Source organism: Diorhabda carinulata, chromosome 2 (genome assembly GCF_026250575.1).
Source record: "Diorhabda carinulata isolate Delta chromosome 2, icDioCari1.1, whole genome shotgun sequence".
NCBI lineage: Eukaryota > Metazoa > Arthropoda > Insecta > Coleoptera > Chrysomelidae > Diorhabda > Diorhabda carinulata.
The window spans coordinates 22,048,546-22,074,719 of NC_079461.1; the positions used below are offsets into that span (position 1 = coordinate 22,048,546).

General features: G+C 31.3%; 3 protein-coding genes across 4 annotated transcripts; 1 reads left to right on the forward strand and 2 right to left on the reverse strand.

Annotated features, from left to right (window-relative positions):
• Window positions 1-655: 655 nt before the first annotated feature.
• LOC130904119 (uncharacterized) lies at window positions 656-5,470 on the reverse strand. The gene is made up of 5 exons (XM_057816687.1): window positions 4,479-5,470; window positions 4,259-4,423; window positions 2,091-3,590; window positions 1,207-1,284; window positions 656-1,142 (listed from the first exon to the last, which is right to left on the reverse strand). The coding sequence occupies exons 1-5, from the start codon at window positions 5,037-5,039 to the stop codon at window positions 858-860; spliced, it is 2,589 nt and encodes an 862-aa protein (XP_057672670.1). The 5' UTR covers window positions 5,040-5,470; the 3' UTR covers window positions 656-857.
• A 54-nt stretch (window positions 5,471-5,524) lies between these two features.
• On the forward strand, window positions 5,525-6,187 carry LOC130903717 (protein SREK1IP1-like). Its single transcript, XM_057815956.1, has one exon. The coding sequence runs from the start codon at window positions 5,586-5,588 to the stop codon at window positions 6,018-6,020; it is 435 nt and encodes a 144-aa protein (XP_057671939.1). The 5' UTR covers window positions 5,525-5,585; the 3' UTR covers window positions 6,021-6,187.
• A 548-nt stretch (window positions 6,188-6,735) lies between these two features.
• On the reverse strand, window positions 6,736-24,242 carry LOC130903580 (paramyosin, long form). 2 transcript variants are annotated; one of them, XM_057815768.1, is made up of 11 exons: window positions 23,879-24,242; window positions 22,936-22,992; window positions 21,000-21,086; window positions 20,240-20,406; window positions 16,175-17,046; window positions 15,993-16,120; window positions 14,736-14,848; window positions 9,798-10,122; window positions 9,229-9,423; window positions 7,694-8,071; window positions 6,736-7,633 (listed from the first exon to the last, which is right to left on the reverse strand). In XM_057815768.1, exons 1-11 carry the CDS (start codon window positions 23,999-24,001, stop codon window positions 7,436-7,438), a joined length of 2,643 nt encoding a protein of 880 aa, XP_057671751.1. In that variant the 5' UTR covers window positions 24,002-24,242; the 3' UTR covers window positions 6,736-7,435. The 2 variants fall into 2 exon arrangements, with proteins under 2 accessions (XP_057671751.1, XP_057671752.1); XM_057815769.1 differs by lacking the exons at window positions 14,736-14,848; window positions 15,993-16,120; window positions 16,175-17,046; ... (2 more) ...; window positions 22,936-22,992; window positions 23,879-24,242 and adding an exon at window positions 13,139-13,978.
• Window positions 24,243-26,174: the final 1,932 nt, after the last annotated feature.

A 26,174-nucleotide genomic window follows, 5' to 3' on the forward strand; every position in this document is an offset into this window, starting at 1 on the left:
CATATTCAAACAATATTTAGAATATCGATTGAAAATTTCATTAAAATATCTCATTTAAGTGCTAAAATACGTTTAAGTTTTTATAGAGGTGGGAATATGTGCTCATACTATTTAGAAAATAGATAAAACTGTCATAAAAATATTTTTTTATGTAATATTACGGTGGAGGCCAAAAAATTGAGTAAAGAAGAACTTCTCAATCTATCAATTGTCATTATTTAAAGGAAATTAAAAAGATGGTGTATATTGATTTTATTAGGGAGTAGTACGAAGGTTTTATATCAAAATTAATTAAGAATTAAGTACCTAGCATATTTAATTTCGTCATTTTGTCGACCTTGTTACTTCTGATTCATAAATTTATGTTTGTATATGACTTAAAAATTGACAAATTCTTATAATATTCTTGTAAGTTCCTTTTTTCATTCTACCCCACTAATTATGCATTTATGTTTCAAATTTGTTTTGTTGTAATAAAATGTTTGGATAATTGAAATCAACCAATAAAATACAAGAATTAACTATATACTGACATACTTTTTATATCTCACTAATGCCATATTTATGTGTCAAGTATCGCTACTGCTTTTTTCATATTAAGCTGTCACTGACGGTGTGTAGTAATCAAAGGTAAGAAAAATAAAAACCCAAAGAAGAAAATACAAAAATATATTTGAGCATTTACAAGTTTTATAAAAATCGTTTCAAGTGAAATTGTAATAATATGAAGATTTGAAGAAATGAAAATATTGTTGGAAAAACAAAACAGTAAATAATAGTTGAAAACAATAACTGTAAATAAATATTTGCGACCTAAAAATCGTATATTTTTGATAAAGATCCGGCTGAAAGGAAATTTATTTTATGAGATATTTTTTAAATGGGAATTTTTTATTCTGACTGATACAATCTAAAACCCAAGTTTCTTTAACGCAAATAACTGCGTCGTATTCAACATATTCTCCTATAATGATCCTAGCGCATCGAGGAACGGCAGTTATTCTTCCTTTACATAACTGAATAAGTTCACGTAAATCCGAACATCTCGGTATACTGCCTTTGGCAACATACATAGGTCCGTAATCACGGAATATATCCATTGTGTAAGAGGGACCGAAGGCTTGACGTTGAATACGATTTTTCTGAATAAAAAAAAAGATACGAGTTGTATTCGAATGTTATGAAAATTATTTCATAATAAATTACCTGCACTGCAGGCGAGAAATCGGTTTCTTCGAAATCTTCTTCTGGAAGCCATTTACCGGATTCCAACGAAGAAAATAACTGTAATTTAATTCGATATTTTATGAAAAAATTGTGCCAAATTACTTTCACAACTAAAATTCACGCGTACCGTTTATTATTAAAAATAATTTCTATATTGCTTGTTAGACATAAACCGTAAAAGTTTTTTCTTCTTTTTCTAATAATTGATCATAAATGAAAACGTTGATTTATCTATGGTTATGTAGAAATAAGTTAGGTTCTTAACATGTTCGAATTCTATAGTTGACAGATTGTTCAGAAACTAATTTTGGTACACTAGAAAATATTTTCGATGATATTTCAATATTAGATTCGAATTCATTTTAACTTGAAATAAAATAAAATTTTTCGTAAATTTTCATAATAAATCGTTTGAAATTTAATTATATAATTATTTTATAACAAAATTTATGTCAAATTATTTTAACAAGAACCAAAAATAGTTTCTCCTATATCAAATGTAATTTCTAAATCGCTAAACCACCACAGAACTGGAAAAGTCTCTTCTTCTTTTTCTTTTATTAGTAATAATTCATGTCGTTTTTCAACATTCCCGAATTCTAGGGTTGCCAAATTGTTTATAAATTAATTTTAGTAAACGAGAAATTATTTTTGATGATAATGAAGATACGTTATTTATTTCGATATCAAAGGGAAGTTTTATCAAAAATATATTGAAAGCGAATCAAATAATTATTTTTTTTACACTTTTTTGTATGTTTTAATTTATAAATCGTCGGATTTTAGTTTTTTTTTACCTAAAATCAAGATGATTTATCTAGAAAAAGGAAATAAAATGTGTTATACAGAGAATAAAAACTTACCCATTCTTTTTTTAAAATCCAACAACCCATAGCGAGTGCTTTCAACATATTTATCGTCCTTTTAGGTTCCCCAGCCACTAAATGGGTGGTTTTTTCCGAAACTTCATCTTCAACATCGAAACCCCCAATTTTTTTAACGATTTGTAAAAATATTTGAACTTCAGATTTATGCATCTTAGTACAAACTATACTCGGTTTTTTCAAAACGTCTATTTTCAATTTCCTCTTCGCGCTTTGGGGTTGAAATTCCAATGTACTCCTTCTATTAATCGATGGGGTTACTGGGGTGTTTTTCATATTGATCAATCTTACGGATCGTCTTCTCGGCGTTTCTTTATCAATTTGTTTATTTAAAATTTCCTTTTTTAATCCCACTTGTTCATCTTCATCGCTATCACGTTTTTTATCAGCGGGTTTTTGAATTTCTATCGAATTTATTATATTTTCTTCGTTTTTTTCAACGAGATCTTTATTTTTTTGAAAAAGCGTTATCGGTTTGATGAACACTCCGCTTCTACTTTTCGGTTTTCTCGCTTTTCTTTTTTCTTCTCGTTCTTTTTCGTCGTCTACGACTAATTCTCGAAAATCCGTAGGGGTGTACAATTTTCTGAATTTTTTCTTATTTTGCGAATCGGGGGATAGGTTTTTACCTAAATCTATCGAACTTTTACTTCGTTTTAATTGCTTAGACGGACTTTTATTAAAAATGGCAACGTTCATGGTTTGTCTTCTCGTTTTAATTTCATTTTGATCTTTGTTTGGAGAAGTAATTTTCATTTTACTCATAGGTGTTTTGTTTTTTATGATTTTTAAATCGTTTTCCTCGGAACTATCTCGTAATTTATCCAAAACGTCGTTAATTACGTTCGGAGGGAGAGGACTGAAAGATATTTCGAATGTTTCACTGTTGAAACTAGTTTTTATTCCGTTTTTCGATTTGTCTGAAATACGTAACGAAGACATACAGGTACCGGTGGATTCAGTTGGTTTTTCCATATTTGTACCATAAACTACGTCGTCTTTATTAAAAATACGAAGAGTCCTTGGTGTTAAATTCATAACTGCATCATCAGTTATCAATTCATTTTTATTAAATATACGAGAACTTTTTGGTTTATCTGTATTCGAATTACTGAGTGTTTTTCTCTTATAAAAATCATCATTTTTCGATTTATTATTAGGAGAACGGTTTTCTTTACTACTTTCTCCAAGTACGTTAGTCAAATCCATATCTTCGTCGAAATTTCCCATTTTTCTTCTACTAATGAAAACTTCACTGTTATTTTCGGAAAAATCTCCATCTATGATTGGATTTGTATCAGAATCATCATCAAATATATAACTATCTGTAGGAGAACCTGTTTTATTGGTTCTTGTAATGTGGTTTGTGAAGGTTTTGCGTCTATCAACGAGAGATGTCGTTGACGGTACTAAAGTACCAGTCTGTTTAGTCCTTTGGTATTCCTCGCGAATTATTTCCTCATAGTCTTTTTGGATTTGCTAGTAAAAACAATTGTAATTTTAAAGTAACGCGAAAAATTCTCCGATTTCGATGAATTTGTTATTAAAAACTTTGTTTTCATGGAGAATTTATAATATATACACTGAGAAAATAGTTCAAATCCCACATTTTGACACTAAGTTAGTTAAATTTAATATCGCACATAAATATTATAAAAGGATAACTTTTTTCAATTTGTTTTTTTGTATAATATTGAGAAAAAAATAAAAATTTCATTCAATTACATGTGAAAATACTATAAAAAATTATATGTGGATTTGTATGGAAATTTAAGCCTCTGAAACTATTAAAAGTTTTCATTGTTATTATTTTTGTAAATCAAAGACAAAAACAAAATTTTTTTTAACATCTAATGAAATCTGATGATTTTTCGACTTTATAGAATCAAAAAACGAATAGTGCGTTGTTTTAAACGCATTCCTTTTAATCAGGTGCGTTCTTTTAAGTATTCATTCATTTTAACAATTCATTAAAATCTGATGTTTTTTTCGATTTTATAGAACCAAAATCGAAAAGATCGCGATAATATGAAATTAGCTATTAATACACTAAGAAAACAGTTCAAATCTGAAATTTGTTCTCAATAAATAAAAACAGCATTAAATTAACAAAATTCTACACAAATTTAAACGAAATATCTACTTACAGAACAAAGAATCGATACATTATGATCATAATTTGTAGTTCCAAAAGCAGGATATTTTTTCTCAGGTACTTTGGTACCGCTGGTTTTACAAGCTTCCAACCAAAGTACTGATACCAAATGTACTTTCATTAAATTTGCTTTTTGGTACGTACTAAATTGTCCTTCCTAAAATATTCACTTCAAAAACAGCATAATATATTAAAGAAATAAAAAAACTAACCTTAAATATTACATGTGTAACGTCTTTTGTAAATTTTTCTCTAACGACGGCTCCCATACAACGTAAATGTGATTTTACGGCTTCTGAACGATCTCGTACGCCACTTTTTACCTCTACAAACGCTATAACGCCATCTAAAATCTTATCGAAAGGCACCGAAGAATTTACTTTAGACGATGTGGATTGTCTAGATGTTGGTCTACTGCTATCGCTATCCGAAGTACTATCAGAAGTTTGAGGATTTCTTAATCGCTCTAATACTCGTCTTCTGTGTAAAGCTGTGGGGCTTTCGCACGGTTTTTTCAACGATTTATAGAAAGGACTTCTTTGGTTTTTTAGTTCTAACTTTTTTTTATAAGCATCTATTTTATCTCTTTCCGATGTTATTATGTTTAATATTAATTCTCTTTTTGAAGGATCGCTCATAAGATTTTTAAAAAATTCATCACTTATCTGACATGCATTGATACTTCCAATTAATTCTGAACCGTTATTATTCGACGTGCTCTTGTTTTTATGAGATTTAGGAGTTAAACAGTCTTTGTTCACTTGTTCATTCATTTTGCAAGTATTTTCTAATCGTTTCGTTTAAAAATTTTCAAAACAAATTAAACTATATGCACAGTAACAACAAACATCTAAATGACATTATGTCATTATTTAGGTTAAACTACAGAATTATGTTTAGAACATCAAGTTGTAAGGAATGAGGTTCATTCATAATTTTTTTATTAATATAGAATCAAGGTAGTTTTATATACACATATTTGTTGATACATTATTCCAATTATATTGCTGTAGAAGCAATAATATAAAAATCACTACTACAACGAAATTTTCACTATTTTAGTTTGTCTATGGATATACTTACAAAGTACATATTGGAAATATTCCGTATACATGAAATTTATAAATAATAAATGTACTTTTTCGTTGTTATAGTTTCCAATTTCATTGTTATAACGATACGTTCTGTTAAAAACTATCAAACTAATGGATAGAAAAGAAGACTATTATTAGTGACAGCTGTCAATAGTAGAAGAAGTTGTACTTAACCAAGTTTATCGAATATTTTTGAATTGAAATTTCTTAATTTTAATATACGTAATGAATGAATACGGTTCTAGATTATTACCACCTGCTAAAGAAACTAGTACTCGTGCTGCGTGTAAAAAATGTGGCTACGCTGGTCATTTAACATATCAGTGTCGAAATTTTATCAAAGTAGACCCAAATAAGGAAATAGTTTTGGATGTAAGTAGCACTAGTAGTGAATCAGACATGGATTACTTGACTCCCCTTACAGAACTTAGAGAGAAAGAATTGAAGGAGAAATTAAAAAATACTAAAAAGAAAAAGAAACACAAGAAAAAAAGTAAAAAAAGAAAAAATTATACATCGAGTGACGACGAGGAGGAAGATGTTTCTAGTAGCAGCGATGTTGACAAGAAAAAGAAGAGACATAAACTCAAAAAAGAGAAGAAGCACAAAAAGATTAAGAAGAAAGAAAAAGACACTGATTCCGAATCTAATAGTGATTAGATAAATTGTGATTGTTTTAGATGTATTTTTTTATCATAAACGTAATTTTAATAATAGTGAATTAATTAAAATCTGTTTGGTTTTTAAAATAGGTAATTTTGCCCAAATTTCCATCAACAGTTGTCTTCATATGCTATTAAATGTGCTTAATAAACTATTTTAATAATTATTGTCATTTATTATAAGTTATAACTTTCAGAATGAGAATAATTTGAATTGGAAATTTGTATAAAAGTAGGTAAATTTAACATCTTGCTATTTTTAATAATGAAGCTAGAAAGTATACAATGGTCTATAATAAACATATATATATTAGGGTTTTTGATAATTTCACCCTTTAAGGATGAAAGAGCAGTATAGGGGTGATAGATTGGATAAAAATTGCTATCAAAGTTATTGTTTGTTGTTATTGTTTTCTTAAAATTTGTCGTGGCTTCTAGGCAAATTAGTTTTAAAATTAAACGTTACCAGAATGTCTGTGTTGTCTTTCCTTTATCGTACATTTAGAAAAAAAGACATTCTAATTGAAATAACTGAAAAAATATGAACAGGAATTAATTTTTAGAATATAAATGCTACTTTTATTAGATATTTAACTTCAAGTAGATTTTCCAGTGGTTCTAATTTTGAATACCATTTTTTTTTTTGTAAAAAGCAATCACTCGAGATCTTGAACTGTAGGGTGTAGTGCTCGGGAAACACATTAAAAAAACGATTTGTTTATAAGCAATTTATTTCCTATACGTTACATTCAAAAACTTATAAATTACAATCCAATTAACCCCTGTAAGTACCTCTAACAGGAGCCCACATTTAAGTATAATTAAAATTTTACAATGTGAAACCTACAAATTTCTTTTTCTATAGGACACTTTCACGCGATTTATAAACACCATAATGAATCGGTGATTACATTGAAATATGTACGTTTCAATATATTTCAAAGAGAGTACGTATTATTTACTTATGTGCACGAAAAGAGAAACAAAAAAAATATATTTTGGTACGATTTCCACCGCGTCACAATCCAGAAAACACGTATATGTCGATGCCATAGCCGTATTACAAAAAGGCGCGTTGGGTATTAAAAAACGTCGCTGTAACGTAGTTTAGTTCCAATTATATCCGTAAATAGCGCTGCATCATAATCGACAACGAAGTGAAGTTTATTCGTTATAATTATATTGTTGATAATTGAGTTAGATATTAAATTTTGTGGAACGTATCTTTCATACATTACAGCGGCGTTTTTCATTTCCAATTTTGAGGTAAAACTAGCAGTGGCTACTACTCCAGTTGAAGTTTTGATATTATTTTATTTAAGTAGCAATTCTGATGTATGTGTATAATAATTTAAATAAAATATTGAAAGGCTGTTGTAGGCAGTCTATTAGTAGCTATAGTGTGTAGAATGGTTAGATTTCGGAAGTTGCTCGTTGCTCTTGTACCAAATAGACTTGAGAGCCGGGTACGGTGCTGGTGGTGACGAAAGTGCGGTGTTTGGCGCGGATTAAGTTGAGACTACTTTCGGCGGTTTCGGCGCGGTCTTCGGCTGCTTCCAATTCCCTTTGGAAACGGCGCACGCGAGTTATACTTTGACTAGATACACCCTCCTACAAAAAAAAATTATTCAACTTTTTTTCTTCTTAAACCTAAAGTTTTTTGGTACTTACGACTTCCTGAAGTTGTCTCTTGAATATGGTAATTTTCGAATTGGCTTTATCTAAACTTTCTTGTAAGAGGGCAATATTCTTTTGGTCTTCTTCGCATTGGATCATAACCTCCTTAACAGTACGTTCTTTTTTACGTAAGATTTTGATGGTTTCGGCGTGACGTCTCTTTTCTTCGTCTAATTCAGCTTCGATGTCTCTAATACGTGCTTCCAGTTTGCTAATTATACGTTTTCCTCCTACGATCGCGTTCGCTTCGACTTCTTCTAATCTTACAGACAGGTTCTTTACTTCAATTTCAAGACTCTTCTTTATAGCTTCGATCTTTACAACGCGTTCTTGTTCTTCATGAAGGATTTCGACGGTGTGTTTCAATTCGGCCTATAAATAACAACAATTTTTGGTAATTATCTAAATTCAGTTAAAATTTGGGTATTTTATAGAGAAAATTACGCTGTATATCAAAATTAACGATTCCGTTTTTCGAAGAAGAAAACAACTACTTTCCTGGCTATTGCGTTGACGAATATTGAATTACATCTCCTCTGATGAGCGTGATATCGATAATTCTTTTTCGTCGATATTAATATCACCAATAGCTCGCAATTGCAAGAAGAGGTCGTAACTATTGATTAGTTTCGACGTTATTACGTATAATCAGAGTGGCTTAACAACCCTTGTTTGGTCTTGAACTCAAACTGAAGACGTCAAAGAGTGTCGCTAATTGGTTCGGGTAGTTAAACATTCCCTAGCGAACGCCAACTGGCGCCATCTTCATTTAAAGCTTATTAAACCACTCTGATCGAGTGTTATAACATCGAAACTAGAAGTTACAAAACCTTCCTTGCAGCTGAAAGTCATTGGGGATGTTAAGAAGGGATATAATTCAATATTCGTCGAAGCATTAGTCAGGAAAGTAGTTCTTTTCTCTTTTGAAGAACGGCAGAACAAATTTTCGAAATTTTAAATTAAATATTTTAGAGGTGATAGTAGGAATCGTTTATTTTGATGTATATATGCTTCTAAAAGTTTTTGATTTTAGGTCTCTTCTGTTTTACAATAAGTTTTTTTAAATTCGAGACGATTTCGAAACATATATATATATATATATATATATATATATATATATATATATATATATATATATATACATGTATTAATTAAAAAGAATTATTTGCCAGCTGGTTAATGGCAAGGAAGGATTTATAATCTGTAACCACTGACTAGTTTCGACGTTATCACGTCTCATCAGAGAGGTATAACAACCCTCGTTTATTTTGTGTGATTGTATTAGGATAGTGTATAAAAATAGTACAAAATTTCAACACCCCTTCCCTCCCCCAAACCCTTCCACTCCTTTCGATGATTAATTTCCAAATAATATTTAATAAAATCCAACGATGGTTTCATAAAAATCGATAGTTAAAATTATTTGATTATTCAAACGAAAAAAGTATCCGAAGGGATGATTTCCGCGCCCTAATCTAGTTAATCACCCAATTTTATATAAAAAATATATAAATTAGAATTGAATTTACCTGCACGCGTTGGTAACGTTCGTCGGATATACGAAGTTCTTTGTTGATTTCTTCGTAGTCCGAAATAACGACCGATAATTCTTGTTCGATTTTGCTCTTAGCGGAAGCTAGATTGACATTGATTGTAGTGAGTTCGTTGACACGAGTTCCAGCTTCTTCAGCAAGTTGTTCAGCTTGTCTCTTACCACGAAGAGCCTAAAATAAATAACAAACTTAATATCTATCATTCAATATCATCATCATGCTGTTTAATCTCTTGGATTACTATTGACGTTTTCGGTGATTACCTACTTCCCGTGTTCTTTTGTTAGTCCTGGATTCGTTCATTACCTTTCTCCATTATTTTCGCATTTGGTTTTCCAGTCTACTATTCTTATAATTCTGGTATCATCTTCAATTGTATTAACTCCTTCACCATTTCTGTAGATTTCCTTCTTAAGATGCATCCTGCCCAATTTAGTGGCTTTATATACCTTATTATATTTTCTTCACATTCTTCTTCTACTTCTTAATTTTTCTTCAATCTTTCCATTTCCTATAATATGTGTGATGTCATTTAATATACTTACACTTTCATAATTGCTCCTGATTTCTTCAGATTCAGCTGTGAGTGCTTGAACTCTCCTTTGAGACACGCTGAGTTGATCCAAAGTAACTTGTAATTGACGTTGGATTTCATCGTAATGAGCTTGTAATTCGGTTAGCTGTAGAGATTGTTTCTTGATGGTCTTTTGGAGATCTATGTTTAATTTATTGGCGGAGTCCAAGGACATTTCTAATTCCGTTATTTGGATTTGAAGTTTCTTCTTGATGCGAGTTACTTCGGTCTTGAGTCTAGTCTCGGCTTCGACGACGCGGGCATTAAGCTGTTCGATTTCGATGCTGGTAGCCTTACTAAAACCAAAAACGAATAATTTATAACGAAAATTTTGAGTTTACGAAATACATTTCTATCTGAAATAGTGTTTATTAGAAAAAAATCGAATAGTAAAAACATTACGTTGTATTTTAACATTAAGAAGTACTATTTTTAAATTAAAAAAAAAATATTAGATTTACATAACTAATCAGACAATGCAGTCTAATTATAATTGTTCGATGTTAAGTTCAACTCGTGCGAGATTGTCTTGCCAATTTTATTTATATAACATTGTCCTCTATACAATGATTCGAATTAGATATTCATTTTTTAAACAAGATAAAAGAAATTCGAAAACATATATATTTAGTTTTTGTTTATATTCCTTCGAAATTTTTCATTCAATTTTCAATAACTCACCTTCAATTGAACTCATTAAGGATATTAGAAGGTCGAATAAAAACAATACGAAGGGCAGACTCCCAACAAGGGTGTTGAAATTCTTATAAAAATTCGTTATTTTAAATTTCCCTATTTTGAATTTTGAGCTAAACATATTTATCAACATTTCCAATAATTTCACGCCATAAGGGTGCAAAAATAACATTAAGGCAAGGAATTGCTTGGAAATAATTATCGATAATCATAAACGGGAAGGGACTGCTAAGCAATCTGAAAGTGTAATGAAAATGGGGACTGAGCTTTTCCTGAAAAATACCCCATAAAACTCAAAAGAGTCACCAAAGTTCATTTATTAAACGTCGTGTTATTGTAAATATAAAGGGCGAGAAACAAATAAAGTTCTGTATGAAAATACCGTAAATTTCAATTTGAAAATTGGAAATTTGTATAAAAGTTCACCAAATGCAAATATTCCTATTTTGAATTTCGTCTAGGAAGTATACAACAGTTTAAAATCAGTGTTTTTGTTCATTTCATCCCTGAAGGGAGAAAAAAGAAAATGGATATGAATGGCTATGGACAAGGCTGCTAATCAAGCTGAAGCTATAAGAAGACGCAGATACAGCTTTTTCTGAAAACAGCTCTACAAAACAGATAAAGAACGACGTGTTTTTGATAATTCCTCCCCCTGAAGGGAGAAAGAACAAAATGGAGTGAGGAATTGGATAAGAATGGCTGTGGACAAGGCTGCTAATCAAGCTGAAGCTATAAGAAGACGCAGATAGAGCTTTTTCTGAAAACAGCTCTACAAAACAGATAAAGAACGACGTGTTTTTGATAATTCCTCCCCCTGAAGGGAGAAAGAACAAAATGGAGTGAGGAATTGGATAAGAATGGCTGTGGACAAGGCTGCTAATCAAGCTGAAGCTATAAGAAGACGCAGATAAAGCTTTTTCTGAAAACAGCTCTACAAAACAGATAAAGAACGACGTGTTTTTGATAATTCCTCCCCCTGAAGGGAGAAAGAACAAAATGGAGTGAGGAATTGGATAAGAATGGCTGTGGACAAGGCTGCTAATCAAGCTGAAGCTATAAGAAGACGCAGATAGAGCTTTTTCTGAAAACGGCTCTACAAAACAGATAAGGAACGACGTGTTTTTGATAATTCCTCCCCCTGAAGGGCGAAAGAACAAAATGGGTTGAGGAATTGGATAATAATGGCTGTGGACACGGCTGCTAATCAAGCTGAAGCTATAAGAAGACGCAGATAGAGCTTTTTCTGAAAACAGCTCTACAAAACAGATAAAGAACGACGTGTTTTTGATAATTCCTCCCCCTGAAGGGAGAAAGAACAAAATGGAGTGAGGAATTGGATAAGAATGGCTGTGGACAAGGCTGCTAATCAAGCTGAAGCTATAAGAAGACGCAGATAGAGCTTTTTCTGAAAACGGCTCTACAAAACAGATAAGGAACGACGTGTTTTTGATAATTCCTCCCCCTGAAGGGCGATAGAACAAAATGGGTTGAGGAATTGGATAATAATGGCTGTGGACAAGGCTGCTAATCAAGCTGAAGCTATAAGAAGACGCAGATAGAGCTTTTTCTGAAAACAGCTCTACAAAACAGATAAAGAACGACGTGTTTTTGATAATTCCACCCCCTAAAGAGAGAAAGAACAGAATGGGGGTGAGGAAAAATCCCCCTTCTCGCGATAGATAAAGTGAGAAACGTTTTGGTCAATGTTTCATGGAGATTACTGGAAATAACAGCAAAGTTTGAAAGAATAGTTAAATTCCACATTGTATATATAAAGGGTGGTGAAAAGTGGTTGAAGTTTTGTCTGAAAGACTTACGATCGATTTATAAACTTGACATGCCGTTTACAGTTGCCTTTTACCGAATTTTATTTTTTTTCCTCGTAGCAACTTTCGTAGAAATTGAAAAGAGCCGTCAACAGTCATCCTGGTGAATTTGAAAGATTGTTGTTTACCTCATGACTTTATTTTTTTGTGGCAATTGAAATTATCGCAAAATTTTTGACTACTTTTTATTAGTTCCATTTCGAACCTTATTGTCCATAATTATCTACTGGATTACAAACAAAAACAAAAAAGCAGTACACAGTCAAAAAGAGTAACAAAATTTTTAGGTTAACGGAAGTAACGTCAAGTTTATAAATAGGATGTAGAATTATCTAGAAACGTCAAACGGCAACGGCAAACGTCAAGTTTATGAAGCGGCCTTCAAGATTGATACTTTCAGACATATAGAGTAAGCCCAGCATTGACGACTTATTGAAAATCTTCGCCAACTTTATTAGTACTAAATCAACCCTTATAAGTGTAAAATAGGGGTTAGAAGTTTATATTTCTAGAAACTTATAATTTAATTGTTACCTATTTATAGAAATGAACAATATATTCGGAAAATGGAAATAAATTATCTAAAAAAGTAAAGTTTGAGGTTATTTCGTACTAAAAACGCATTCGATGTAAATTAGTTCCAAGTATGTTCTTTTTGACCGTTTAAAAAACTGTAAAATATTTAAAGTAAGAAAAAAATAAACTTGATAAAATTCGTTTACGCAAAACGAACATCTACTTACATTTATTTTCAATTAACTATAAAAACAAACACCACATTTTTCACCTTTTATCCTGATAAAAATGCGCAGATCGTCTATCGAAGTCCTTCAGCTCGACGCTTAGATTTTCGAGAGGTTCCTTAAAACTTTCCTCCAATTGGGATTGAATCCTTTCATCCATGAATTTAACGTGACTTCTCATCGTTAATTTTTTAACGAATTTCCCGCTAGACGATACATGACTAGATTTTTGAATATCTTCATCCAGCGCTTCAGCAATAGCTTTATTACTTTGAGATAACAGCTGTTGTTCTATTTGTTTAGCAGATCTACCTCTCAAAAACTTCTGGGAGGCTTTTAATTCTCTCTCCAAATCCCTGTCTTTATCGGGATTGAACATTTCCAAATCTTCGTACATTCTATCTTTGATTCTTCTAATATCTCTCAACATAGTTTTCTTTTTTCTGGTGTCGGTTTTTACTTTTTGCGTGATAGTAGCCGCAGACACTGACTTTTGTAACACAAAACTAGAACTAGCACTCGATTTGAAATCTCTCAATTTCGTCTTGGCACTAGCTTCCGTTTGTCGAGAAATTCTCGATAGATCTTCTTGCGAATATGATTTTATTTTCAAGGGATCGAATTGTTCCAAGCCCAGTTCGTCCGTCCACGGAAGGTGGGGCATAATCACTTTCCTTCCCCTACTTTTATCTTCTATAAAATCCACCATTGGTTGATAGAAATTGATGCCGACGCCATAGTTGTAATCGTAAGCGGAAGTTTTAGGACGCCATTTGCTACTCGATACCGCCATTTTTGATGCTTAATTAACAACTGAATATTTTTATTGATGCCTCTGTGTTTTTATATATTTTGATTATCTATTAGTTATGCCAACTAATCGAATATTGGCAGTTCACGGTTGTATATATTTAGAATGTAAATAAATCAAATGCATTCCGATTCAGTGATCATTTAAATGCAGAATTATTAGATTACTATTTATATATCAATTAGTAGTGGCTTCTAAACCAACGATACGTAAACTTTTTCGATGTAATGTGTAATATATTTTATATACTTCTATAGTTCCTTTCAATTAATTCAAAACTAATGTCAAGTAGATTTTTTTGTTATTTATAGCGACTATTTCTTAAAAATGGTTTTTTGTTATGCAGACAGTGGAAATAATAAGGTAAAATTATCACGAACAGCTGCTTACACTCAACTAACAATTATGCTGGTATTAAAAACACGAGTTAGACGGTTTGAACACATCTTCTAAATAAATAATCATAGAAAAACTCTGCGCTGTTGGACCTGGTATTTTCAAATGCAATCGGGTAGATAATGAATAAAAATAAACTTTTTGAATAAATTTAGCCCCAGGAAGACACCGATGGTGTCCGCCATCCTTCGAATTTCTTTCTAATACACGCATTTTACTATTCCAGCTCCAAATATTCCATCGCCAGCTCCTTCGGTGGTTTTAAAACCATCTGTATAACATTTAACGTTATTTATTTTGAAAATTTGAATTATTTTTTTCCTTTTCCCAACCCTTACTCTTTCTTAACACTGCCAAAAAGTTATTTTAGATGCCATATAAACAAACTAAGAAAGTTTTTGAGATTCATTACATAATTAATGATATTAACTTACCGAATAGCTTCAATTTCTTCATCTTTTTCCTGTAGACGTTTTTCGGCTTCATGACGGAATTGAGCGAGCTCAGCAGATAGACGTTGAGCACGTTGTTCTTCAGCTTTACGTCCCTGAAAATTAACAAGTTACTTTCTACCATGGACACAAGAAAGTATTCCTAAATATTAAAAAATGGTTTAGATATTTGGGAGGCATATAAAGGGGGAGACAACAATTATAGAGGAAAAAAATAAACAATCGGAAAGAGATTTTAAAGTGACGTGAGTTGGATTTAGGAGAAGCAAAAGCGTTCATTAAAAAAGAAATAATGTTTAGAAATATGACAAGATTTAAATTAGTATACATTGCATTTATTGGCGTAGAAAAAGCTTTTGATAAAATCTCACGAACGAAAATATGGAATGACATGGAAATAAAAGATGTTAACGGCGAATTATTGAAATGCGTGTATAAAGAAACAAAAAATAAGGTAATAAGTAGACATATGATATACCAGAGATGTTTAGAACACAAGAAGGAATGTGATAAAGCACATGGATAACACAGAACCAGTTTTTGGAAAGTATAATGTCACGAAAACGAAAAAAAAAAGGAAAAACCATGAACAATAATGTAAAACACGCTGGAAAAATGGTAACTTTTTAAAAGGAGAAAGTTGAATAGAAAAATTAACACCCCTATAAAATAAAAAAGGATCATACTTTTAAAAATTTCACGATTTCTTGAAATTATTGTAGATTTATATCTTTATAATGATGCTTCTCAAAAATATATTAACAAATAAAATACGAAATATCATAAGTTATTAACAATTGTTTCAATATAAGGTGTCTCAAAAAAAGTCCATCTTTGTATTTGCATGAACGTAGCCATTCAGAGGGACGCAGGAGATATGTCAATCGATACCCCGGATTTTGGGAATTTAGTCACTAGTTAGTGCTGCGTGGTGGATTGACATAGACTTCATGTAGTCCCAATTTAATACCTATGGACTTTTTCCTGTTACATCAAATCTAAAGCTCAAATCTACGACGGACTTTCCATCCATCCCTCATCAAATAGCAACCATCACGAGGATCGCGATGTACTTTATGAGAAATAAATTCCCAAGCAATATATTCCGATATGTAAAAAATTTTTTTCAATAAACCTATTCGTTTCCCCAGAATGTTAACTTTCTTTTGAGACACCTTGCACAAGAAATTTTATCAATTTAGTTGTCCTATCGAAAATATTAGTTAGATTAATACTTACAGCTTCAGCTTCTTTGTAAGCTGCAGTCAGCTCATCGCGTTCGTTTTCTAAACGACGAACCTCCAAGTCGAGTTCATGTAGACGACGAGTAAGCTCGCTGATGGTATTTTTGGAATCAGAAAGGTCATCTTGAATAAAAAAAAGTTTAGTGAATATATAATTAATAAATATTTAATACTGACCGCATAATTTTTTGTTTTCTCTAGCGAGCTGGTCCTTTTGTTCGCGAGTCTTGTCCAATTCGTGTACGACGCGTTGAAGTTCGGTGACCTTGTTACGAAGATCGCGTTGACTCTGTTCGTACAATTGAACGGTTTCATCGAGACGCGTTTTTAAATCGATGTTGATTCTCTCGAGTTGTTCGACGCGTTTCTGGAGTTCTCTAGCCGTGTTATTAGCTTTCTCCAAATCGATAATGAGTACCTCGACTTCGGATTGTAGACGAGATTTTTGTTTTTCGAGATTGTTAACTTTAACCAACAGAGATTCGATGTGTTCTTCTTGTTCTTGGATTCTGGCGTTGAATTTACGACGGAGTTCTTCGACTTCTTCGGCGCGAGCGGCGACTTCGGTCTCATATTTCGATTTGTAAACTTGAACTTCACCTTGGGATTTAACTAATTGACGTTCTAGATCGAGACGGGCTTCGCTTTCTTCTTCAAGTTGTACGCGGACTGATTCGAGCTCGATTTCGACCTGGTGGAGATTGGCTTCCAGAAGGGAACGTCTTCTCTCGTCATCCTCAGCTCGGCGGCGGGCATCCTCTAATTGACCGGCGAGCTGCGACTTGAGATAGAGAGCGTTTTCTATATTAACTTTAAGATCTTGGACTTCTTTGGTTAATTCGATGTTTTCTTGGGAAAGGCGAGTTTTGTGGGAAGTTATATCAACGATGGTACGATTCAATTCTTCGATTCTGATGTTTAGTTCGTTGACGGTTACTTCTAATTTTTCAACTTGCTTGATAGCAATTAGGCGTTCTTTGGTGACGCTTTCAACTTGAGCTAGAAGTTGATAGATTTCAGTTTGGAATTTGCTTTTTTCTTTTTCGGCCCTGGAAGAGTTATATTTTCATTATCAACCCCAAAAAAAATGATCTAATTCGGCATTGAGATACAATTTGAAAATATCGAAAGCAAAACTATTAATTTTAATTAAATGTAAAGAAATATTAGTAGATGAAATGACTGGGCTCAAATTAAGGGTGTAATGGTAAGTGGTAAAACTAATTTTGCTGTTAGTTCATCTTCTTTTTTCATCCCTTCATTTATTATAATTTTTTCTATGGTTTTTTTATCGTAATTTCTATTAGTTTCATCAACTTGAATGAGATTTTTACATTCCAAACAACTTTTCAGTTTTTTTCTTTTAGTTTCTTTCGATCTGCTTGACATTTATGACTATAATTTGTTCGAAATTGATTGTCTTTACGTACTTGGACAATAAATTTTCGAATAATTAAAACTAATGTCGAAATTGATTATTACAGCTTACCATAGTTGTTGAATGATACAAAGTTATAAATAGCTATTCCGTTTAATGGTTTATTTTCTTGAATATTTCTCTCATTTCAACATTTGAAATTTATTTTTAACCTACGAAAATATGTACGAGTATGAATTTGCTCCAAATTCTTGCCGTAGGTATATACGTACAAATTATAAACGTTTATTTTTAGATCGAAAACTAGATGCTTTTTCGCGTTGGCAATTTAACTGTTTCCATCGCTAATTTACAGTTGGATTATAGAAAACTTTACACAGGTGGGTTTAAATCGAAAAAAGAAGCTCTGGTTTTTCATAATATATATTTCATATCGTCGTCGAAACTCATTCCAACCGAAAGGGATTTTGAAAGCTTAAAACTGTACTATAAACAATCATCATTAATCAGGGGAAAACCATGAAGAATTTGATGTAGATGAAAATAGACGCATAAGCCTAGAATTGCATCACCAGATTGAAAAAACTGAAGATTATTTTAACATATGAAGATCCTCTGAACCGATTAGAATCAAAATCATCCCATACAAAGATTCTAACAACTTGATTATCACGATTATTAGAAAAAACGATGATGACGATGAAGGAGAAGATTATAACCAAGACTTTCTTGGAGCGAACTTCCTAGTGGCTACAACGATTTCATATAACATAGCATTGCAGCTTGATCTGCAAATTCGCACCCATGTATTCTAGTGTGAGATGGTATCCAAATTAAAGTGATGATAGTACCAGAACAAAATGGCCAATAGAGTCATGATTATATTTTTCTAATGGAGTTTATTGATTTGATCAAATCTGTGCATGCAATTGATTATATGTCTTCAGAAGATAGATAATTAACTATTGGAGGATCTGATATAACTCGTAGATGCTAGCGAAAGATGGTAAACGATGTGGTTTGATTATTTGATGCATCAGTATACATAATTTTATTGTAGTGAGTGGTACTGATAAAATTTAGAAATCGTCGTTTCGGTTTATTCATGATTAGGGATGTTTTAAATTTTGGATGCTGCTTTTTCCAACGAGGACAAAATGAAATAAGAATAGGGGTTGTTTCAGATAGTTTGACATTACGAGTTTTCCAATACTCAATTTTACATATACAAGTATACACAAAACTTCGTTTTTGATTTTTTTTCGTAAATGTGAAATTGACCAAAACAAAGTGAGTTATTCAAAAGTTTTTTCATTGATTGCACTAAGAAATAATAAATTCACTGAAAAGTCATGTAGAAAATATCACAAATAAAAAAAAAGTTGATATAAATACGAAGAATTTGTTTAATCTTCATTCCAAAGGGTTTCCCTTGAAATAACAAAAGAAAATTAACTTGTAAATCATTTTTATCACTGCATTAAATTTTTTTTTTCAACTTTTTCACTTCCCAATGATATTTTTTTCCAAACTAATTAGAAATTAATCGTAAAAATTTAATTAATTAACTATTAACGATTCATAATCATATAATAGGATGTTATACTTTTAATTTAAAGATTCCGTTCATTATTAAATGATAAAAATTACGGAAAATGCGATAACGCTTTTGAAAAAAATTGTTGCGGAAAACGTCCTCGTCCATGGCATATACAGAACGTTGTGTTTGAGCGAGACAAATAAGGCTAGGATACGTGTGAGGTTATTTTTATCGGCGCCGAGCTTGTCGTTTAAAACGGTTCCAACTCAAACTATTATCTAATCTTAAAAAAAATATTTTGTATCATCGAATCTGATTAGTTTCTAGTCGTATTTATATTCGAGAGAAATCTTAATCTACATACTACCTAATTTCAAAGTTTGATTTAAAGATTTAGATTGTTAAAACGACGCCCCATTTTTATACAATAAATTGGTAAAAAACTAATATAACGAAGGTGTTCAAATAATTGATAATATTTGTAATGATAAATATTCAAAATTTAATCAATTCTCGAAGTACAAAATATTTACGGAATGTCCCACAGTTTAAAAGAATCACATACTACTTAATTTTTGAAGAATGACAATGTAAACATGTCAAATCTGACATTGTCATGATTAAATTTGACATTTTTAACGGCGAACGCACTCAGAACATCTTGTAATACAAATACTTTTCGTTTAATGATTTTCTATGACTTTCGACGTGGATTAAACCAATGGCAATGTCGATCAAGTCGCTTCGAATTTTATAATGGAGCTACATTTTCTAAAAGTCATCCAAAATAGATTGCTGTGCCCATAAACATCGATGCTGACCGTAAACTTATATATATGGGAGATTGAGGTAAACTTTAGCATTAGTTTCAATCGTCTACATTCAATATTGCATGATCATTTGGTTTTCAAAAAGATTCGGTCGCAAAATTTAACAAAATCTCAAAAAGAAGCATGTGCCAATTGGTACAAGGAAATGCTGAAAAAAATTCAATCTAGTTACTTTGAAAGACGTCTAAAAGACGTTTTATTTGAGCAATAAAGGTCAATTCTGAATGGTACACCAGAAGAAGTTTTTGAAAACTGCGAGCTGCAGACTTCCTGCCTCGATAATTTGAAACGAAACTGTTTGAAGAAGGTTATATGTGATTGGTTTAAGGACAGAAAGGAGTGTACCAGATCCACGCTCCAATCCAACGATCATCATCAACCATTAATTTTATCTCAAATTGTTATTAATTCTTAGATTCAGAGTACTTCTAATAGAGTTAAAATTAAAGGAATTTTGAAAATGTTTAATTAATATATTTTGTATTTTGGCTCACCTAGTTTTAGCTTTAGCGTAAGAATCAATTTGTTCTTGGAAATCGACGACGATTTCTTGATGTTTCTTCTTCAAAATGGCGGCCGTTTCCTCGGATTCCAAGTGTACGTCTTCCAAAAGCTTACGAAGCTTCAATAATTCTGTGTCGCGTTTTTTGTTGATTTCAAACTACGTCAATTGAAAATTAAAATTATAATAGTGAAATTTGCGTCAAAAATATATAAATAATTGCGTAAATAATGATACAAGGATAGAAAATAATGGTTTTATGATAAAACACAACTACTACATATAAATTTTTCAGCATAAACACAGAAATGAAAGATTTCCATCATCAAACAAACGATAAACTAAAAAGAAACGCAAAAATAGTATCAGATACTTGGAGCTTTTGCAAAACAATAGATTAAATCTTATTAGCATGTAATAAAATTCAAAACTAAGACGAAATTGCTTTTTGTTTGTTTCTTCAGCTCTTAAATGTCTGTCCAGAGTAAAATAAAAATTAATTCGGAGATAAATCAATGCGTTGGAAGTTTCCTCAATCTATTCAATGCAGTAAATATTCAAAAACTCAAAATTTATAAGACTCGAACGCAAATGGTAGAGAAAGCTGGGTTTTCACAAGAAAACAAAATAAAATTACAAACAATTGGCATAAAGAACTAAAAAAAATGAGAGGAAGGTACAAATTTCGAATTATATCTATAACCTCCAGGAAAAAATAATCGTTTTATAAATACCAAGGTAAACTAGCTTACCTGACTTTCCGCACCACCTTCAGCTTCTTCTAAACGTTCAGTTAACTGGATTACCTGTACGCTGAGATCGGCCTTTTCTCTTTCGATCTGAGAAAAAAAATATAAGATTTTAAGCACTATAAATAAAGAACGAAACGTCAATGTTAGCAAATTCTTGTATCTTATTCTGCTATACTATTCAGTTGATTATCCTTGGATTACAATCTGATCTGGGTAACCAACTAAGAAAGAAAATAAGGTAAATATGCCTTCAAATTATTGCGAATTTGATTTCAATTGGCAAGTGATTGTGCATTTTTTTGCATTGTAAAATATTGAGCCTAATTTTGAACGTGAAGCGGGTAGGTTCCTAAATGGATAACCTTGCAACGATCTTTCTGAAATTGGAGAACCTGTTTACGAATTAGGCAAACGGATTCAAAGATAAATAAGGAAGAAAGAGTGAGATTTTGGTTTGGTTAACGCTATCTGTATATAGATTCTTGTGGAAACTACTGGTTCTAATGGACCAAGGTGCATCCACGATGTTTCCTAGTACCTTATTCTGCAATATTTCAATGATTTGGACACTGTTTTGGTCTAGCACAACCCCATATTTCAATATAATACTAATAGATTGTGTAATTACATACATTTTTTTATAAATGTCTTCAATTTTTTATTTCTTACATCTTTTTTATATGTTTATGTTTCTAAATCGTAAATTTTACGTCTCTGTTGGTTTCAAATTAGTTGTTTTTGATAATTTCAAATCATATTTTGGTGAAAACTGAAAGTAATCGACTGTCTTTCAAAAATTATAAAAAAAACTAATTTTAAATCAGAAGAGACCTAAAATTAAGAAGATTTAGAAACATAAACACTTATCAATATTTGAATCAAACTTAGTATTTTGTTGGTGAGTTTACAACTATAAATTTGGATCCATTTATTTTAATTTTTCACTTATTTGTCCATTTGCCTATTTCATTGATTGATACCTAAATCTACAGCTTCTTCATGTCTATTTCCTGCTGGAAATATAGCAGAGTTAATTAGAGTATCATTTTCTAATTTAGGCATGTAATTAATGTACAAAAGGTCATTAAACACATCCCTGTAGCGCTTCTAAATTCATTTTCTCGAGCTACGCTTTAATCCTGAAATATAGAGATATCAAAAAACTTTATGTACATCTTCATTTCATGTTCCAATTCTTTGTCTTAAACTTTACCGAATGCTTGTGACACATCAATAAATATTATGTTTTCTTTTGGTGACTTTTATGACACAATTTGATGGACCTGATGGATTTTAAAGTTGCTTTTTCTTATCTCGAACTGAATTATTTCGAGATATAAGCAAAAATTCAATGAAAAACTATTTTTCCGATTCAAAATCGTGTAACGAGATTGAAGATTCTATCACAACAAAACAAATAACTAATTAAACAAATTGGAGAAAATAATAACCCCGATTCACTTTTCTAAAATACATTTTTTATGAAAATAATGATAATATTTTAAAAATTTTTATTACTTTTTGCACGTTATTTTTCTTAAACTTATAATATAAATGAATCGTTTAATAAATTAAAAATAAAAGTAACCTAATTGAGTCACAATTCTAAAATAAGAAAGTGAGTAATCTATTTGTGAATTGGTGGACTAAAAATAAAATTTTTCTGAAAATTATATGAAATAAATCGAATTGAACAGTACAAAACATCGATTTTAGTGAAAATGATAAGAAACTAATATCGAAAACTATTTTTTATATCATCTTGGGTTTGAAATAAACAAAAAAATTGTAGTTTCAACTTGGTTTGATATATTTTTTACTATTTATACACAACAACACATCAAGTAACGAATTTTTCATTTAGAATCTTCAATAATAAACGAAATATGGTTTGTGCATGAACATTTAAAATTATTACTATTGAATATTTACTTACTCTAGCTCTAAGTTCTCTTTCAATTTCGAGGTCATCCTGAAGGAGACGGATTTTATCCTGTGAAACAAAAAATTATCATTAAGGTATCCCATTTATAATTTTGGTGGAGGTTTACCGCGCGTTCGCCATAATTTTAAATTTTTTTCAACTTTTGGCGGACGAATCGATTAAATTCGTTTTTGCCATTTAAATTTAATGTTTCAAAAAACGAATTTCGATGTTTTTTATGTAATACAAGCCAAATAATTATATTTATAACTCACGTCGAAATTTCGACTTGAAAATTTGCCAAATTGTATTATTTGAAATAATAATTTAAGTTAATTCGCAATTTTGGAATTATTATAATGGTAATATGTAATTAGAGGTTACTTAGAATTAGAATTTTTTTTAGCGCAAATCTTTTTTATATCAAGATTTATATGAAAACTAGATTGAAATCGTGTATTTTTGGAAAAAAAAGATCTAGTAAATATATGGTATTAATACAAAAGTGATTTATGCAAATTTGAATCTAAAAACAATTGTTGAAGAAAATTTTTCATTTATTTTAACGTTATTTGAACATTGAACATTCTCAAGTTTATAAAATTGTACTTGGAAATTCGTTCATTGAGATATGGCAACGTGGTAAAAAGTTAGTTAAAAATAGGTGCTTAAAATATAGGAATTTTCTGGAAAAATTCCACATTATCAAATTTTAAATATCAAAAAAATCGTACGTAATACAAATTTTATAAAAGCAACCTTTTCACTATAAAAACTTTTTACAAAATTTTTGTATAGAAATTCTAATTTTTGACCACTCACAAAAATTACCGATCAAAAGGCTAATCCAAAAAATCACTTTTTTACAAAAAATCCACTTCACAAATATCACAAATTGGCTAAAAAAATTATCACATCGTTGCAACATGATCCCGATGACGATTTTTATTTTTACCTCAAGCCTAGAAAGAGCTGTCAAGTCCGCGCTGTATTCGATGCTGACATCGGCGGCACCACCTGCAGTTCCTGAGGAACGATACGAGTATTTGGAGGTCCTCGCCACTGAGGAAGAAGCCATTTTATCAATATTAAATTCTTTTCAACTATTTGGTATTTGATCGAGTCGAGTATGCACTGACCGTCGAAAATTTCAGAGGTGAAACCCGCGTGCCTTCGCCGCCTGAAAGTGGTGGCTGAGTCGTTCGTATTTGAGCGTCGGGACGGCCGTCGTCGGAATAAAGTCAGGCGTCTCGAACGGCACATGCGTTTTGGAATAGATACGCGAACGACTTTGCGCACCGGCGGTGACTCATGTTTTTTCTGGGTTATTTTCGACGATTTTTTTATGCATTTTACGTGCATTTTGGTACTCAAACTATTATGTTAGACTCAACCGGTGGAATTTACGAAAAAATTTCATACACAACGTACTCTAGAAGTTCACAAGACGATTTAAAATATAAATAAGTATTTTAGATACATTAAATCATCTTATAAAATTTCAACGACTTACGTTGTAGGAAAAAATAACCTAAAAGATATCTACCCTAATGCTAATGAATACCACCCTTATTTAACGTATTTCGACGTACTCACAGATTGTTTTCATACTATCTACCCTCCATAATTCTTAATTTTTGATGTCAAAATTTTATTTAAATCTGATGTATTAGTCATATGAAAAAAACTGTTTTGATTGTTTACTAAACATTATTTTTTACGTGGAAAAGCAATTAGAGGGATTTCATATGACTTTTATGAAGTAGTAAATGAAACACTTCACTCCCGAATCAAAACCATCATCATCAGAATGGACTGCAGTTGGTGAACCAGGTACGAAGCGTCCAAATGCAAAGTAGTCAACTGGGAAGGTTATGACTTCAGTATTTTAAAATGCGCATGGAATATTCAGAAAAAAAACACCAATTACATTTCGAATTGCTCCATCATCCACCGTATAGATCATCCAGATCCAGTTGTTGGATCATTTGAATACAAAAATCAAGGAAAAACGACTGTTTCACCACTTCACTAATGCACCGATTCACAAATCGATGGGAACGATAGTTGAATTGGACAAATTACTTCCTGATCCACCGTATAGTCCAGATCTGGCCCTCAATGACTACTGATCTCAAAAAAATACTCGTCAATAAAAAATTCCGCTCAAATGAAGAATAAATTAATGAATCTGAAGACTATTCTGAAGCAAAAGACAAATCTTTTTACAAGCACGGAGATTAAATTGATGAATAAAATCGATTTTTGGTTAGTTAGTCAAGCGACTATATTAAGAAACGTTGCAGACTTTTAATTATAATAAAATTTATATTCTGGTTTAAATTTCTATTGTTTCTATACGAGAATTTTTATTACTCGCTATCCGAATAAAAGTTATATATAAATTTTTAACGATGTTGCCTATTTTGATACATTCCAACAAAAACAAAAATAAAAACCACGAAAATATTCGAAAACCAATTGTAAAATTCACATCGCTGATACGCTGATAAATAAATAGACGCGACAACACCGCGGAATTTGTTTTATGACAGCTACGCTGAGAGGTGCTTAGCTCAAGTTACCTGTAGTGGGGGGCATCCTTTTATAGACACGCGCGTTAACTCCGGTAAATAACGATGTGGAGGTGCTCACTCCAACGATGTTGCCACATTGTTAACCTTCTCCGGAAATAAATAAAATCATATGAATAATATTTTGAATTAGCGATAAACTTAACGCGTGATTAAAATCAAGTAGCAACAGAAATATTTTGTTTATTATACTTTACTGTATTTACCTGAGCTGGATCTTTTTGATTATTTTTTTATTTTAAATTTGGCTTGGTGGAAAGCGATTCTAGATGAATGAAGAGGAAATAGCAGAGGCGGAACCGAAAAACTCTGGATTGACTGTGTAGAATATAAAGAAGATTGAGTCGAAAATTGTGTATAAATAAAAATAAATAACATGGCAACATTGCACTACCTGGTGAAATAATTCTTTTCGCCGACCCAACAGTTTTATATTTTGATATACGTTCGTAATAAGATTCCATTCCATTTCTGATTTCTGGAAATAACTGCGGCAGAGCATTCACCTGATGTGTAATTTTGGATTTTTGTTATTTCATTTGTACGTTTAATTGTATTTGATTTTATTTAATGCCAATATGATTTCTAAATCGATGAAAATAATTATAAAGAGAAACTCGAAAAGCATACTACGAAAAAAATATAATTCAAATCATT

Excerpts from the sequence above, each read along its gene's own strand:
- LOC130904119 (XM_057816687.1), bottom strand. The coding sequence starts at position 5,039 with ATGAATGAACAAGTGAACAAAGACTGTTTAACTCCTAAATCTCATAAA. Across the intron at positions 4,424-4,478 it reads TTACACATGTAATATTTAAG|GAAGGACAATTTAGTACGTA; the intron begins GTTAGTTTTTTT and ends TGAATATTTTAG. Across the intron at positions 1,285-2,090 it reads GGATTTTAAAAAAAGAATGG|TTATTTTCTTCGTTGGAATC; the intron begins GTAAGTTTTTAT and ends ATTAAATTACAG.
- LOC130903717 (XM_057815956.1), top strand. The coding sequence starts at position 5,586 with ATGAATGAATACGGTTCTAGATTATTACCACCTGCTAAAGAAACTAGT.
- LOC130903580 (XM_057815768.1), bottom strand. The coding sequence starts at position 24,001 with ATGGCTTCTTCCTCAGTGGCGAGGACCTCCAAATACTCGTATCGTTCC. Across the intron at positions 20,407-20,999 it reads AAGGTGGTGCGGAAAGTCAG|TTTGAAATCAACAAAAAACG; the intron begins GTAAGCTAGTTT and ends CAATTGACGTAG. Across the intron at positions 7,634-7,693 it reads AGAGACAACTTCAGGAAGTC|GAGGGTGTATCTAGTCAAAG; the intron begins GTAAGTACCAAA and ends TTTTTTTTGTAG.